The sequence below is a fragment of the Typopeltis vanoorti genome, chromosome 16 (assembly GCF_054136105.1).
Source record: "Typopeltis vanoorti isolate ZY-2024b chromosome 16, IOZ_Tvanoo_1.0, whole genome shotgun sequence".
Lineage (NCBI taxonomy): Eukaryota > Metazoa > Arthropoda > Arachnida > Uropygi > Thelyphonidae > Typopeltis > Typopeltis vanoorti.
The window spans coordinates 111,892,273-111,906,565 of record NC_143564.1 but is presented as its reverse complement, the minus strand read 5'-3'; the positions used below and the strand labels follow the sequence as shown (position 1 = coordinate 111,906,565).

The 14,293-nt window shown below is 36.2% G+C and overlaps 1 protein-coding gene across 3 annotated transcripts in view; it reads left to right on the top strand.

The window, feature by feature from the left end:
- The first annotated feature begins 2,753 nt into the window (after positions 1-2,753).
- The window catches only part of LOC150098264 (spatacsin), an 891,110-nt gene continuing 879,570 nt past the window's right edge, over positions 2,754-14,293 (top strand). For all 3 annotated transcript variants that reach the window (XM_090406151.1, XM_090406152.1, XM_090406153.1), the window contains exon 1: positions 2,754-3,132. In XM_090406151.1, the coding sequence (XP_090262277.1) occupies positions 2,948-3,132 (185 nt within the window). In that variant the 5' untranslated portion in view covers positions 2,754-2,947. The remainder of the gene's footprint in view (positions 3,133-14,293) is intronic.

Here is a 14,293-nt window from a genome sequence, read left to right as displayed (position 1 = left end):
TTTATAAGGCACTAGAGAAGAGAAGAATAAAGACCTTCAAGTTGTCGAACTGTGTCATGCAGACCGAAAACAAGAGTATACGAAAGAACATGCAAGTAGATTATTATGTCTGTACACGAATGCTGGGAATATCAGAAATAAAGGAGTTGAGCTTGATGACGTTATCAATATACTGGATCCTCAGATTGTAGACATTAGTGGGACCTGGCTATCACAATCGGGCATGCTAACTGGTATTTTTTTGGAAGGATAGGCAGGATAGAAGAGGAGGTGTGCCTGCTGCTAACGATATCAGAAGACTTGAATCCAGTAATGGTTGAAACCTATGATTGTAATATTAGTAACGGTATTTCATATGGCAGTGAGTTTATGAGGCCTTCATAAACCTAGTCACTTTTGAAGTGACCAAATTTATTAAAGTTTATTTTTGAAAGTTTATTCAAAAAAGACTACATGCTGAACTACAAAGCAGGAAATTATCACCAAATGAGGTGTCTACTAGGTCCATGATTATGGTATCGGCTGCTGGATAGGAAGAATATAATGTGCGTGGGAAGCATTCAAAAATACTTAAATATTGCAATATCAGAATGTGCCAAAGAGTTCAATGAATAAATATGGTAAGTGTAATGTGGCTGTGTTATCATATTAAGCAAGAGATTCTTAAGAAAACGATGATGTGGAAGGAATATCGTGTAAATAAGAATGATGGCCGTTATGAAAATTATAAGCCCCAGGATGGAAGAATCATATCTATTGTACGAAAAGCTAAGTCTGAGTATGAAAATGAACCCTTTTCATACTCAGATAAAGCAAGATAAAGATAACCCAGAAGAATTTTATCGATATGCTTCCAGTAAAAGAAAGAATGAATATGAAAGACTATCTCTTCTGAATGCAGTTGATGTGAGGTGACAGATGCAGAAGAAGTTGCTCAACTAATTTTGTCCATTTTGCTAAAAGCTATCAACCTGGTGTATGAAACATTGAGTTCACTGCTACTGCTTCACTAGATGAAGAAACTCAGGTGTATGAGGTAGGTGTACTAGAACTTTTGAACAAACGAGAATAAAAATTCAGCAATATGGATTGATGGGATACCAAAACGGGCGCTAAAGAAGTGTTCATTTGAACTGGTTATTCTTTGACCAGGCTATATAATTTGAGTCTCAGAACTGGAAGATTCCGAAGGATTGGAAAGAATGTATGGTAATCTCATTGTAGAAGGGTGGTGCAGAGTCTGATGTATCAAACTATTGACCAATCACTAATTCAGAAGTGGTGGTAAAGATTTTGAAAAAGTTGGCTAGGACTCCATTCAGAAATGGTTTGACAGTGAATCTTTACTTTGCAATGAACAGCAGCATAGGTTTACTAAGGGAAGTTTAAGTTTTAGCAACTTGCTTACATTGTATAATAATGTTACCATTGAACTAGACAAGGGGAATGGATACACCATGATACTTTTGAATTTTGCTAATGCTTTTGACATAATACAGTATGGAAGACTGTTGCATCAATTGAAGAACATGTGTTTGGATTATAAAATATTAGTGCGGATAAGAAGATGGCTGTCTGACCGATATCAAAATGTTGTATACTCGGGATGTGAGTCTGCATGATTTAAGATAACCATTGATGTTTCACAAGTATCAGACCTTGGCTCACAATTATTCAATCTGTTAATTAATGATATCGTGAAAGATTTTACAGCTATTTGCTGATGATGATGCAAAGATAGGCAGGGCAATCAGAAATGTCGCTGATATGCAGTACTTGCAGAATGATTTCAATAGGTTGAAATTGTGGGAAGGGGAAAATGGATGCCAGTTAAATCTCAGTAAATGTAAAGTAATGCTCTTTAGTTTTATTTGGTACCCAATGTCGTATTATATTGGTGGGATTATGCTATAAGAAATTCATCAGGCTTGTGATGAATTTCTTATAGCATAATCCCACCAATTGATAGCATGTTGAATTCAGGGTCACGTAGCAAAGACGCAAATAGAACTCAAAAGATAATTGCAATGCTGAAACGTACATTCACATGTAAAGATAAGATGTCATTTTGCCTCTTTATAAGATCTTGATAAGACCAAAATCTGATTATTTTTCACAGGTCTGGTCTCATGGCTTCCGTTGTGATTCTCATACACCGGAAAGACAGTGCAAACTAGTTTGCCAAAAATGATGTCAGGATTGTGGAATATTGATTATGAAGATAGACTAAAAATATGTAGACTGTAGACACTAGCAAACAAGTGAAAGAGGGATGATATGATTGAGACTTAGAAACTTCTGAAAGTGCTGTACATAATACTAATATTACTAATAATAATATGGAAATCAGAAAACTCCCCTTGAATTGAAAAAATCCCTTAAAAGATTCCTCTGTCATGATGAAATAAGAATGTTTCTATTTTTCCCCTCGTAATTTGAAACTGAGAATATAATAAATGGAATTTCGTGTCAACAATCCTAAACAGGGAAATTCAACTGTGCCCTTTTATCCTTTATTGCACCATGGATCCCGCATTCATATGGAATTTTAAACTGCTTCGCTTCATTTCTTTCACTTTTTTCACTTTCATTGATATTTCACCTCTTTAGCTATTTGGTTTTGTTTAACAATCAGAAACAATTTCTGAATTTTTTTTTTATTTTATATTTGAACCGTAAGATGATGCTGACGCGAGTCACGTGTAGTAGATCAGTTTGTTTTCTGTTTTATCATGTAGTTGGAGTTTTAAATTTGAAGTGAAATGTGATTGCATCTTTATTTTGGATTATTTTTAATGAATTATTGGAGTGTTTGGGTCTAGTTGATTGAAAATCATTTCTCTCTCTTTTCTAAATCTTAATCTTTTTGTTAATTACATTTAGGCTTATTCTTTTCCTAAGCAAAAACTTGTTTCCTGCTTCATGTTCATAGTAAAACCATTTCAAAATGACTATATCTACTGCTGTTGTGAGAAAATTTTCAAGTCTTGGTAATTTTCTTATAAATGCAAGACGTGGTGGAGTAAGTCCTGATTTTCGTGTGATCACTATCCTAGATAATGATGAGCACTTGTGGTTTATGCATACTGTTCGGAGTACTCTGCGGTTTTCCCATTTAAAGTCTATCAAGGAGTAAGTTGGAAATGCTGTTCTTATACTGAAGCATACTTCTCAATTGTTTATTATTCATTGTATTAATAAACCAGGACTGGACAAGTACGCTCTTTATATCTTGCCCATTATTGCTGTACAGCATACTTGTTGCACTGCAATGGTTTGAAAATCTTTTTCAAACCAAATTGTGGCTAATAAACCATTACCAATCTATAGAAGAACGCGCGCATTTATTAAGTGACAAACCTGCCAACAACATGAGTTGATAAATAAATATTAAATGCGGATAATGTTCGATGAGTATTTGACTCCAGAAGAGCTGATGTAATAATAATAATGTACTGTATATAAAATGACGTTTTTATATATTGTACACACACACACACATATACAAGGTGTTCGGGATAAATTTGACATATTTATAATTAATTATATTTTTCCGTAAGTTACATGTATTAACACACACTTCTCTTCATTTAAAAGTTTGGACCCTTCTTCATTCATATACAAGATGTCAGAAAGGATGGATAGCTGGAACCCACCTGAATCATGGAAGAGAATAACTTGTATCATGATGATTCGTGCCCGCCATCAAAATAAGGATATTACGACTGCTGCCCAATGCTCCCTGAATACAGTAAAAACAATCAGGCATGAACTAGAGACTTGCAATGGTGACTACGAGGATGTAGCAAGAAGAAAGATCCCTAGCAGACGATCTGATTGCGTTCGTACAGCAGAATTCCTCGCAAATCTGCAGGAACAGGTGTTGAAGAACCCTGGCATTGGAATTCGGGCTTTGTTCGTGGAGTTGCTAACTGTAGTCAAGCCCTGGATAACAAGGGTAGCCAATGGTAGGCCGTATGTATGGCAGCAGGATTCGGCCCCTTGCCACACCTCTGGGAAAAGTCAAAAATGGTTGTCTGAAAATTTCTACGACTTCACCAGTCCAAATGTTTGGCCTCCAAACTCCCCAGACCTTAACCCCATGGATTATTTTGTATGGGGCGCAGTTGAAAAAGACACCAATCGCACTTCCAGTAATACAAAAGCCCAGTTAATGGATAAAATTAAAACAGTTTTTGCGGCCCTTCCCAGGGAGACTGTAGCATCAGCTTGTTCGAGGTTCCGAAGCAGAATTGAAGCTGTGATCGATGCTAATGGTGGTTATTTTGAGTAAATCTTGTTGATAGTATTGTAATTAACTCTGCCTGTAATGTTTTTTTGTCAATTCACTAAATTTAATAGATACAAAGAAGATTTTCTTTTTCCTTACGAAACTGTCAAATTTATCCCGAACACCCTGTATATATTAAAAAATATGTATCCTGTTTATGTTATATAACAACATTAGTTTAATAATTAAATCTTTAATGTAGATATGAAAAAAAGGACTTTTAACTAATAACGTTAGATTACCTACAGAATCATTATTAGGATATCACCAACACCTATTTTAATATAGGCAATATATTTTTAACTAATTTTAACTAAGTAACCATCAGAAAAACAAAGGATATGTCATGTGATATCCTATAGGCTATGCAAGCTGCACATATATTTAGAAAGTTTTTCCACTTGTTTAGGAAGTAAATTATACTTGTGAAGAAATTTTCTTGTCTAATTTGTTATCCAAGTGTAAGCAAGCAGAGTTTGCACATGTTAACAACAAGACTGCTTGTATATAGAGCTGACTACTTCACATCATTCATCATTTGCCTTAGTATCCCATGATGCAAAGCACACTTCCTTTCAGTAGTGTATAATGCTATGCATTATGGGTGGGTCACTACCCAAACCAGTTTTGAACTTTATTGAGGATTTCATTAGTATCCTTGGGATTCCAAAAACTTATTGATCACCTAAAAAAAAAAAAAAAAGAAAAGTAAACTCTCTTATGTAGCTCAGAAATGTCATTAGTCTTTTAACTCTTCCTGAAACATTGAGCTGAACCTTAGCTTCCCACATCCACAGGAAGACAGCTGCCATGTCAAGTCTGAGCTCTACATAGTAGCAGGGGAAAAACCTGCAAAATGTAATATGAGCTCTTGTGAATCTTGTCATGATTACATTTCTGAGCTTTTTGGTTTCTTATTGGTTTTTGTAGTGCAGCAGATACTTATCCTTAGTTAGATTCATGAAATAAACATGAAATATTTATTCAGAGAAAGTTGCAAAACTTGACTGCCATTGACTTAATCTGAATTCAAATGAGAGACTTAAAATATCTTCTTAAACTCTTGAGATTTTAGATTTGAGGGAAATTTTCATATTAACTTGTATTAAGTTTATATATTTTTTCATTGGTAACTTATTTTAAAATTTTAGACTTAGTTCTTAATAATATATTAGTTTCCTTCTAACATGTACCCACTGGTCTTAAAATAATGGCCATTGCTATAGATTGGATGTAATTGGTTGCTTTTGAATATTCACGTTATTGGGAATTCATTAATGTTTAATGAGAGTGTTGCATCAAAGGATTCCAGATCAGTGGAAAGAGGACAAGTTTAGTTCAGGCTGGAATCAAATCTGATATATTAAATTTGAGATCAGTTTGTATTTCTGGATTGGTTAAAGTTTTGGAGAGAATAATTAGAAATGGATTTAGGAGTAGATGGACAAGAAAAGATTTTGTCTGGAGGTTAGGTCGTGTTTTAGTGATCTAGATATATTTTTTAAATGGGGAAACTATATTGTTGGATAAAACGAAGTCATAAACTGTGATATTTTCTGAATTTTGCAGACATTTGACTGATTGTCATTTAGTAATGTATAAGTAACAGCAAATGTATTTGGTTAATTGGTAAATTGACTGGATAGGAAACTCGTACTTTTATAGATATCAAAGAGTTGTATCTATATAAAGGAGCTTTCTCTTTGAGGAGGATTACTAGTGGATTCTCACAGGATTCTGTCATTGCCACTTAATCTGTATGTTAATGATGATGCGAGTGGTTTGTAAGGGAATGTGTAGTTGTAGACAGACGATGATGCAAAGTTGGGCAAAATTATTATGGAAAACTGTTGCTGATGTGTGGATGCTTCAGAATGATTTGAATAGTCTGGCTATATAGATGCATGAGATGAGATGCCAATTCAGTATCAGTAAATGTAAGGGTTTTATTATTATTATTATTATTCAGGCCTCCAAGGAGTCAAAAGACTCATCGAGGGAGGTCCTTTCTAAGACAAAGTCTGTCAAGACTCATCGAGGGGAAGTCCCCCTCTGAGAAACACAAAGTTTATCATACCACTCCTTAAACCCACTGACCGTTCTCGCTCCCACCACTCCATCAGGCAATGCATTCCACGGCTCAACCACCCTCCACACAAAGAAACCACTCCTTACCCTCTTGCTCACAGTTTCCTTTCGTAACTTCCAGGGATGGCCTCTTGTCATCACTCCTTTCCGCTGATCAACCAAGCGAAAGAACTCCCCAGTGTCAACCCTGTAACCACCTCTCAACAGTTTAAAAGTCTCAATCATATCACCTCTCCTTCTTCTATCCACCAAACTCTGCAGTCCACATTCTCTCAGCCGATCCTCATAACTATCCTTGTACAGTCCTGAAACCATCTTTGTCATCCGTCTTTGTATCCTTTCCACGGTTAATTTATCCCCTTCAAATCCTGGGGACCAAATCTGAGAACAATAGTCCAAGTGTGGTCTGATCAGAGACTTATACAACGGAATGATAACCCTCTTATCTCTGCAGGTCAGTGTCCTTCTCATAATAGCAGCAATCCTCTGTGTTACCTTCACCACCTTTGCAATATGTCCCCTAAACTTCAGGTTTCTATCAATCATCAACCCCAGATCTCTTGTCTCCCCTACTTCCTCCAGTATAACTCCTCCCATAGAGTATGCAGCATCCCATCGATGTTTCCCAAACCTCAAGACCTTGCATTTTGCTGCATTAAACTGACACCCCCATTCATTTGCCCATCTATCTAGCTTATTTAAATCCTCTTGCAGGGCTACCACATCTGCACTATTACTAATAATCCTTCCAAGCTTCGCATCATCCGCAAACAACTGAATATCCCCCTGCAATCCACTGGCTATGTCATTGATATAAAGGTTAAACAATATAGGTCCTAGTACTGAGCCCTGTGGGACCCCACTTGTAACCCTCTGCCTCCTGGAAACTGCTCCACCATACACAACTCTCTGATACCTATCAGACAGCCAATCCTGAATCCAGTTGACCAATCTGACATCCAGACCCATGTGCTGCAACTTAAATATCAGCTTATCATGTGGCACCCTGTCAAATGCCTTTGCCAAGTCTAAGAAAATTGCAGTATATGCCTTTCCCTCATCTAATGCTCTTGTAACTTTATTATAAAAGGCTAGCATATTGCTAAAACAAGAGCGTCCTTTCACAAATCCATGTTGATTCTCACAGATAACATTACCCTCATCTGCCCAATGCTGTACACGGTCCCTCACTACTTTCTCCAAGATCTTAACAACTACTGATGACACACAGACTGGCCTATAATTAGACACTTCCAGTCTGTTACCACCCTTATGCAATGGCACTATCTTACCTTCCTTCCATTCCCTGGGCACCTTTGCCAAAGCCAGACTTTCATTGAAAAGCCACGTTAAAGGTATTGTCAATTCCCTAGCACATTCTCTCAAAACTCGTGGCGAAATACCATCCAGTCCCACAGCTTTACTGACATCCAGAGTACTCAGTATCTGAAACACACTCTCCTCCTGTACCTCCAGACCTTGTACCAGTCCTATCCCTCTAGCATTAAAACTGACTCCTCTAGGGTGAAATACTCCAATAAAGTGGTCATTGAACAATTCCACTATGTCCTCTGCATCAGTCACTCTATTCCCATTTTTATCCCACAATATCATTCTTCCACAGTCATTTCTCCTCCTACTGGCCACGTAAGTGGCCAGTAGGAGGAGAAATGACTGTGGAAGAATGATATAAGTAAGTGATATGATATAAGTAAATGATATAATGACAAATGTAAGGGTTTGCACTTTGGAACTTGGCTCTGTAAGGCTGTGTCATATTGGCAGTGCTATATTACAGGAGATGGAAAAAGCAAGGGGTTTTGGAATAATGTTGAATAGGAAGAGTTCAAAGACCATTACAAAAGTGATAAAAAAAATACTTTTCTGCTCCTTATTATAGTAGCACAAAGAAATGCTACTATAATAAGAACATTAACAACTAAAGATAAGGATATGATCATTCCATTTGATTAGTCTAATCAAATTTCATCTCCTGGGTTTCTCTAGGAGATGAGCAAGCCTTGGACAACATTCAGAGATAGATAATAGAAAGTAGTATTAGATTTATGGAACATTAGTTGTGATGATGTGTTGAGGGAATGCAATTTGTAAGTAGGCAGAGGAAGAATATGTTTGAGGCACATAAATTGTTAAGAGCATCTTACCAGAATAGATACTTAGGATATTTTTCAAAGGGTTGAAGAAGGGGATGGAATAAAAACAAGATAATCTCTGGAAATTTTATAAAGTTGTGGTACATAAGAGAGTGGGAAATTACTTTTTTTTGCATGTAGAGTGGTTTGTGAATGAAATGTGTTGCCAGATATTCAGATGTCAAATGAATTTCAGGTATAAGAGTGTGGTGAAGAGGGATTGTGAGGAGTAGATTTTTTACATGAAGAATTGTTATTGAATGGAATACATTACTGGAATATGTTGTTAATGTAGGGAATGTTAAGGATTTTAAGATTTAGCATGATAGATTTGTCATTTGGATGAACTTTCCCACGATGAATGTGCTGACTCCATGGATGGTGCAACAATAATAATAATAATATGACATATTATGCCTATTAGATTGCTTCCTACTCTTTACCTCTCTCGATGATTCTTTTACTCCAGAAGATGTTTGAAATAATAATACACTACTATGATGTAGCAAGAAACGTTTAGCAAAATATCTGTGGTTGACCTTGTCTAGTTATTTCTTAATTACTATAGTGTTATATTTGTCACATAATTGATAAAGCCATAAAGCAATATTCCACATATTCTGAAAAGTAAAGACACACAATTATGGAATTTAGGTGAACACAGAAAAGCCTTGTGTTACAGAAGTTTTTTTTTTTTTTTTCTAGTTACTATTTGTTTGTGATTTCAGATTAAGTGATGGGCTCCACAGTGTTGACATACTATATGTTGGACACTCCTTCATGAATAATTCATGACAAAGTCTGTATCATGAAACCGTGTAGTGAGCAAAGAATATTTTCTGTTTGCTATAATAAAGAATGGGTACAGTGTGTTATTCCCCCACTCCTTCCCCACCTGAATTGAAATGCATGCAGAGCCCGACATGGTTTGGTTTTTTAGGTTAGTTGAACATGAGCATGAATGGTTCACTTAATGATCATGTCATTACAGCTTATGTTGTCATTATCTGGTTCTGGAAAACAGTGGAAGACATGTTCATTATTGTGGCCCAAAATGTCAGGAACAGGAATATACAGCTTTAGCTGTGTATTTCTTTTAAAACTGGCACTTGTATAACAACAATAGGCAACCTGAAAGATTTCCCAAGATGAGAATGCCTTCTGGTAGTCTTGTATACAAATTCCTTTAGGATTATGTTACCAGGTCACTTTATGTTGAGTTGTAAATAATCTGTGGAGTTTTCAATATTACTATACACCAGCATATGAATGTTGCTCTAAACTTACATCCAGTACTCATTCAGGAGTTACTAAACATGAATAAGAACTATAAATAGTGTATATGTACATGGATAAAAGTATTATCAGACATTTGATAATACTAGAAATGCAGAAACATCTTCATTAAGTATTATGCTAGCATTCATTCATTGAGTGGTGGTTCTGTCTTCAAGATCATTTCTTATTTTATTATGAAATGGGAACGTAATCTTCCACATGTTATTATATGAGCTAAGAATGGACTGCTTGGATCTTATTATACAGGTATATCCATGGAGTTAGAAGACTCATTGTGGGAGATCCATTTATTCACCCACTAGCCATCATTCACACAATACAATTCGTACCTCTCCTTAAACTCATTCACTAATGAAACACCCACAACCACTTCTGGCAACCCATTCATCACCCTCCAAGCAAAAAAAAAAAAAACCTAGTCCTAACGCCCTTTTTAACTACACTCTTATACAACTTCCACTGGTGACCCCTTGTTCTCTCCCTTCTTGTCATGTATGATTCCATGGGGTCTTAGGTCCCTATGTGGTCTAATCAAGGCTTTAAAAAAAGTTCAGTGTCAATCCTATAAAACCTCTTTAAATAATTTAAATTCTTCTGTCATGTCTCCTCTTTTTCATCTATGACTTATTATTTAAATTAAGGGGATATTAAACCCCACATTGTTTTAAAACCGAATCAGAAACTCAAAGATTGGAATCAGAGAGTTTCATGCCGAATATAGTAAACTATAAAAATATTGGCGATTACTACCATGAGCTAATGCAAGTAGTCCTAGTATGCAGTACAATACCGGGCAACTCGCAGCAAAGGTGATAAAGTTCTGATCGCTATTCTTGGTATTTTCCATAATGTAAAAACACATTTCCTAGGAAATGTATGCTGTTATTACATTATGGCGGGAAGTTCACTACCCAGACCGGTTTCAGCCTTTTTTGAGGCTTCATCAGTGAGTAGCTAGACCAAATTAATACCAAAGGGTATAGCGAAAAGAACTTATATACTCTGCTATACGAGTTGTCAAACAGGTGCACCCATTAAGTCACTTAAATATAAAGAGCCAATAGGCTTCATTTCAGCGATATAAACATTATTTAAATTAAGTTTCTTATTCGGTTTTAAAACAATGTGGGATTTAATATCCCTCTTAATTTAAATAATGTTTATATCGCCGAAATGAAGCCTATTGGCTCTTTATATTTAAGTAATCTATGAGCTAATTTTTGAAGCCTATAGACCATCAATTTTCTCAGGGAATATTCCACAGACCTGCCACAATCTTTGTCGCTCGCCTCTAGATCCTCTCCACAACTTTGTCACCACGGAATCTGGCAGTCCAGATCTGTGTGCAGTAGTCCACATGTTGCCTTATTAAAGCCTTATATAGGGGAACAATAACTTTTCTATCCTGCTTGTTAGTGTGTCCTTTAACAACCATATAATCGGGTGTACTGTTTTGGTTACCCTCATAATATGCCTCTGAACTTCAACTCCCAGTACACAGTCACATCCAAGTCCCTGTCTGCATTAGTTACCTGAAGTTCAGTTCCATCAATATAGTATATAGCTTCTGATCTCTTCCCAAAGTGCATCACTTGGCCAAATTAAGCTTGCAGCCATTTACCTTTGCCCATATTGCTAGTCTGTTTAAGTCTTCCTGCAGGATCTCTGCATCACCTTCATTTACCATTAATCTTTCCAGTTTAGCATTGTCAGCAAACAACTGAATATTTCCTGTCAGATCATTTCCTATATTACTAATATGCAAATTAAACAAAAGAGGACTAAGTGCTGAGCCTTCTGGTACATTACTAATCACCTGGCTTCTACTAATCACTCAGCTCCTCCATTAACCATTCTTTGATATCTGTCCATCAGCCACCCGCTAATCTATATCACTAGATTTATATCCTTTTTATGCAATAATTCTATGTGGAATCTTGTCAAATGCTTTTGCAAAGTTTAGCAATATCACTGAGTAGCCATTTCCTTTATCCAACTCCATTGTCACTTTATTATAAAAAGTAAATAAATTACTAAGGCAAGACCTACCCTTCACAAAACCATGTTGTCCTTTATATGATATTCCTATCCACCAGTCCTAAATTCTGTGTTTCACTAATTTCTTTGATACCTTAAACCACCACTCCTGAGATGCTAGTAATAATAATAATATTATAATTTGCTACTTCTGTTTTGGATCCTCCTTTATGCAGTGGGATTATTTTGCCCTCTTTCTACTCCATTGGCATCTTCCTACTACTGGGACTTAAACAGCTTGGTCAGAGGAGTTGATAATTCTCTTGCACATTCTCATAATACATGGGCCGATATGCCATCTAATCCCATGGTTGTGTTCGTAATTCAACTATTTGGTTTGGTTCTGTTACCTCCTTACCATCAGCACTTTTTTAAAGTCATCCTTTCATAGTCATTTTTCCTTTTGCTTTCCTCATAGTGAAAGAACTTCTTAGGGTTTCTTTTGGCTTCATCAGCTAGCTTTCTCTCATATTTATCTTTGGCCTTCCTTACGATACTAGTCACCCTTCCTTCCTGCACCTTATACTGCCTCTGGGCATCCTGATCACTTTTTTCTTTATAATCCCTCCACAAACTTTTCTTTGTATGCAATTCCTGCATAATGAAACTATTCATCCATCTAACTCCTACCTGATTTATCCTTCTGACACTAAGGATGCATTCAGATACTGCTTTCTTCAAACATCCCTTGATCACCTGAGACACACCTTGACCACCTTAGACATGCACGTACACAAATCTTGTTAATAAAGACACTGATTTGAACAGGATGGAGCATGCTTGCATGTTATGCAGTGTATTATGTATTACAGAATACCTTAGTGGGATTTTCCAGAACATTGACTTGGCAATGCATCATCATTAGGGCCTGCTTCATCTGCAATCTGCAATTCCTAAACTTGTCAGCATGTGATAATTTCCTTTGTGACTTTATAAAGTCACAAAGAAAATTATCATAGCAGTTTTATTAAATCCAAATCACTTCAAAATCTTTCATGTTCATAATGATTTTATTTTATTATCATTATCCTAAGACCGCATGGAATCAAAGACACATCTAGAAGATCCCTTATGTCACATACATAGCTCATCATACCTTGCATTAAACACATTCAAATTCTCTGCAGGTACACTCTCAGGTAAGGAATTCTAATCATTCGTAGTTATGCATGCAAAAAACCTGCTTCTCATTCCCTTGTTCACACGCTTCTTATGCAGTCTCCAGGGATGTTCTCCCGTGATCTCCAACAATTTTATTATTATTATTACATCACACCTCCAAGGAGTCCTATGACTCATCAAGGGAGGACACTGTTATGTCATTGTTTTTTCTATATTTTACCTTATTCTACCTCTAAATAGCCTGCTTTCAAATTTACTGTCACCTTTAAAATATTAATTCAGTACTATTTCCTTTTCAGATATTGGCAAAATTTATTTTTTGCTGCGCCAGCCAATATCCTACAACAGAAGAGATTCTTGTTCAGGGAAACAATTCTAAATTCAAAAGGGATACACACAATAATTAATCTTACGCTAGCGTTGTGCAGATTCAGTTAGCAGTTGTGACCTGAATCTCACTTAAGCAATAATATCTAATTCCTTCCCACCAAAAAGGTTCTATTTCATAAGCGGTGGTTTGAATTCGTAATCAGGCATAAACTCAAGTAAGGTGCAAAACATGTTTATTGGAAAAACACAAAACATCTACAGTTAAGAAAATTCAAATACTCAATAGAACAAAACTCACTCTAAGTTAAGGTTCATACTAAATCACAACAATGAAATTGAGTAAACTAAATCCTTCGGGTACGAAAATATAAGATTAAGTGTAAGCATAACACTACTAGGATATAATTCCTTTCACAAGTTATTCAATGTACATGCATTGAACACTTTCATTAATACTCTATCAATAACTATCTTAATTCTAAATTTCATTAGTCAAGCCTAGCCATTCTCAATCAAATACTACCTATCAACAATTCTTCTTTGTTCCACGGGGTCTTAACTAATTCAATCAAATTCTCACTTAAAGGTTCTCTATTGTGTCCTTGGTTTACACTATACACAAAATTCTCATTCTTCTAAGCGATTTTTAACATAGAATGAAATTCTTTACATTACCGGATCCTTTCTGATTTCACGCCGCCATCTCATGTAGATCTGGATTACCTTACTGTATAGTTATCGGCTTTCTCTGCACCTGGCGATGCACTAAGCTTTTCTTTGAATCATTTTCGGACTGTGGCGTGCTTTCTACCCCTCAGCAGGAAATTTCCTCCGTTCTCTTCGATGGGACTTTATTCAAAGGCTCAGTTCTGCATAGGCCTTCGTAACACGATCAGCTTCACTTGGAAATCCTCAAGCGTTCTCAGGAATAGGCCTCGTTGTCCGACATCACTGTAGTCGACCCACCGCTCTC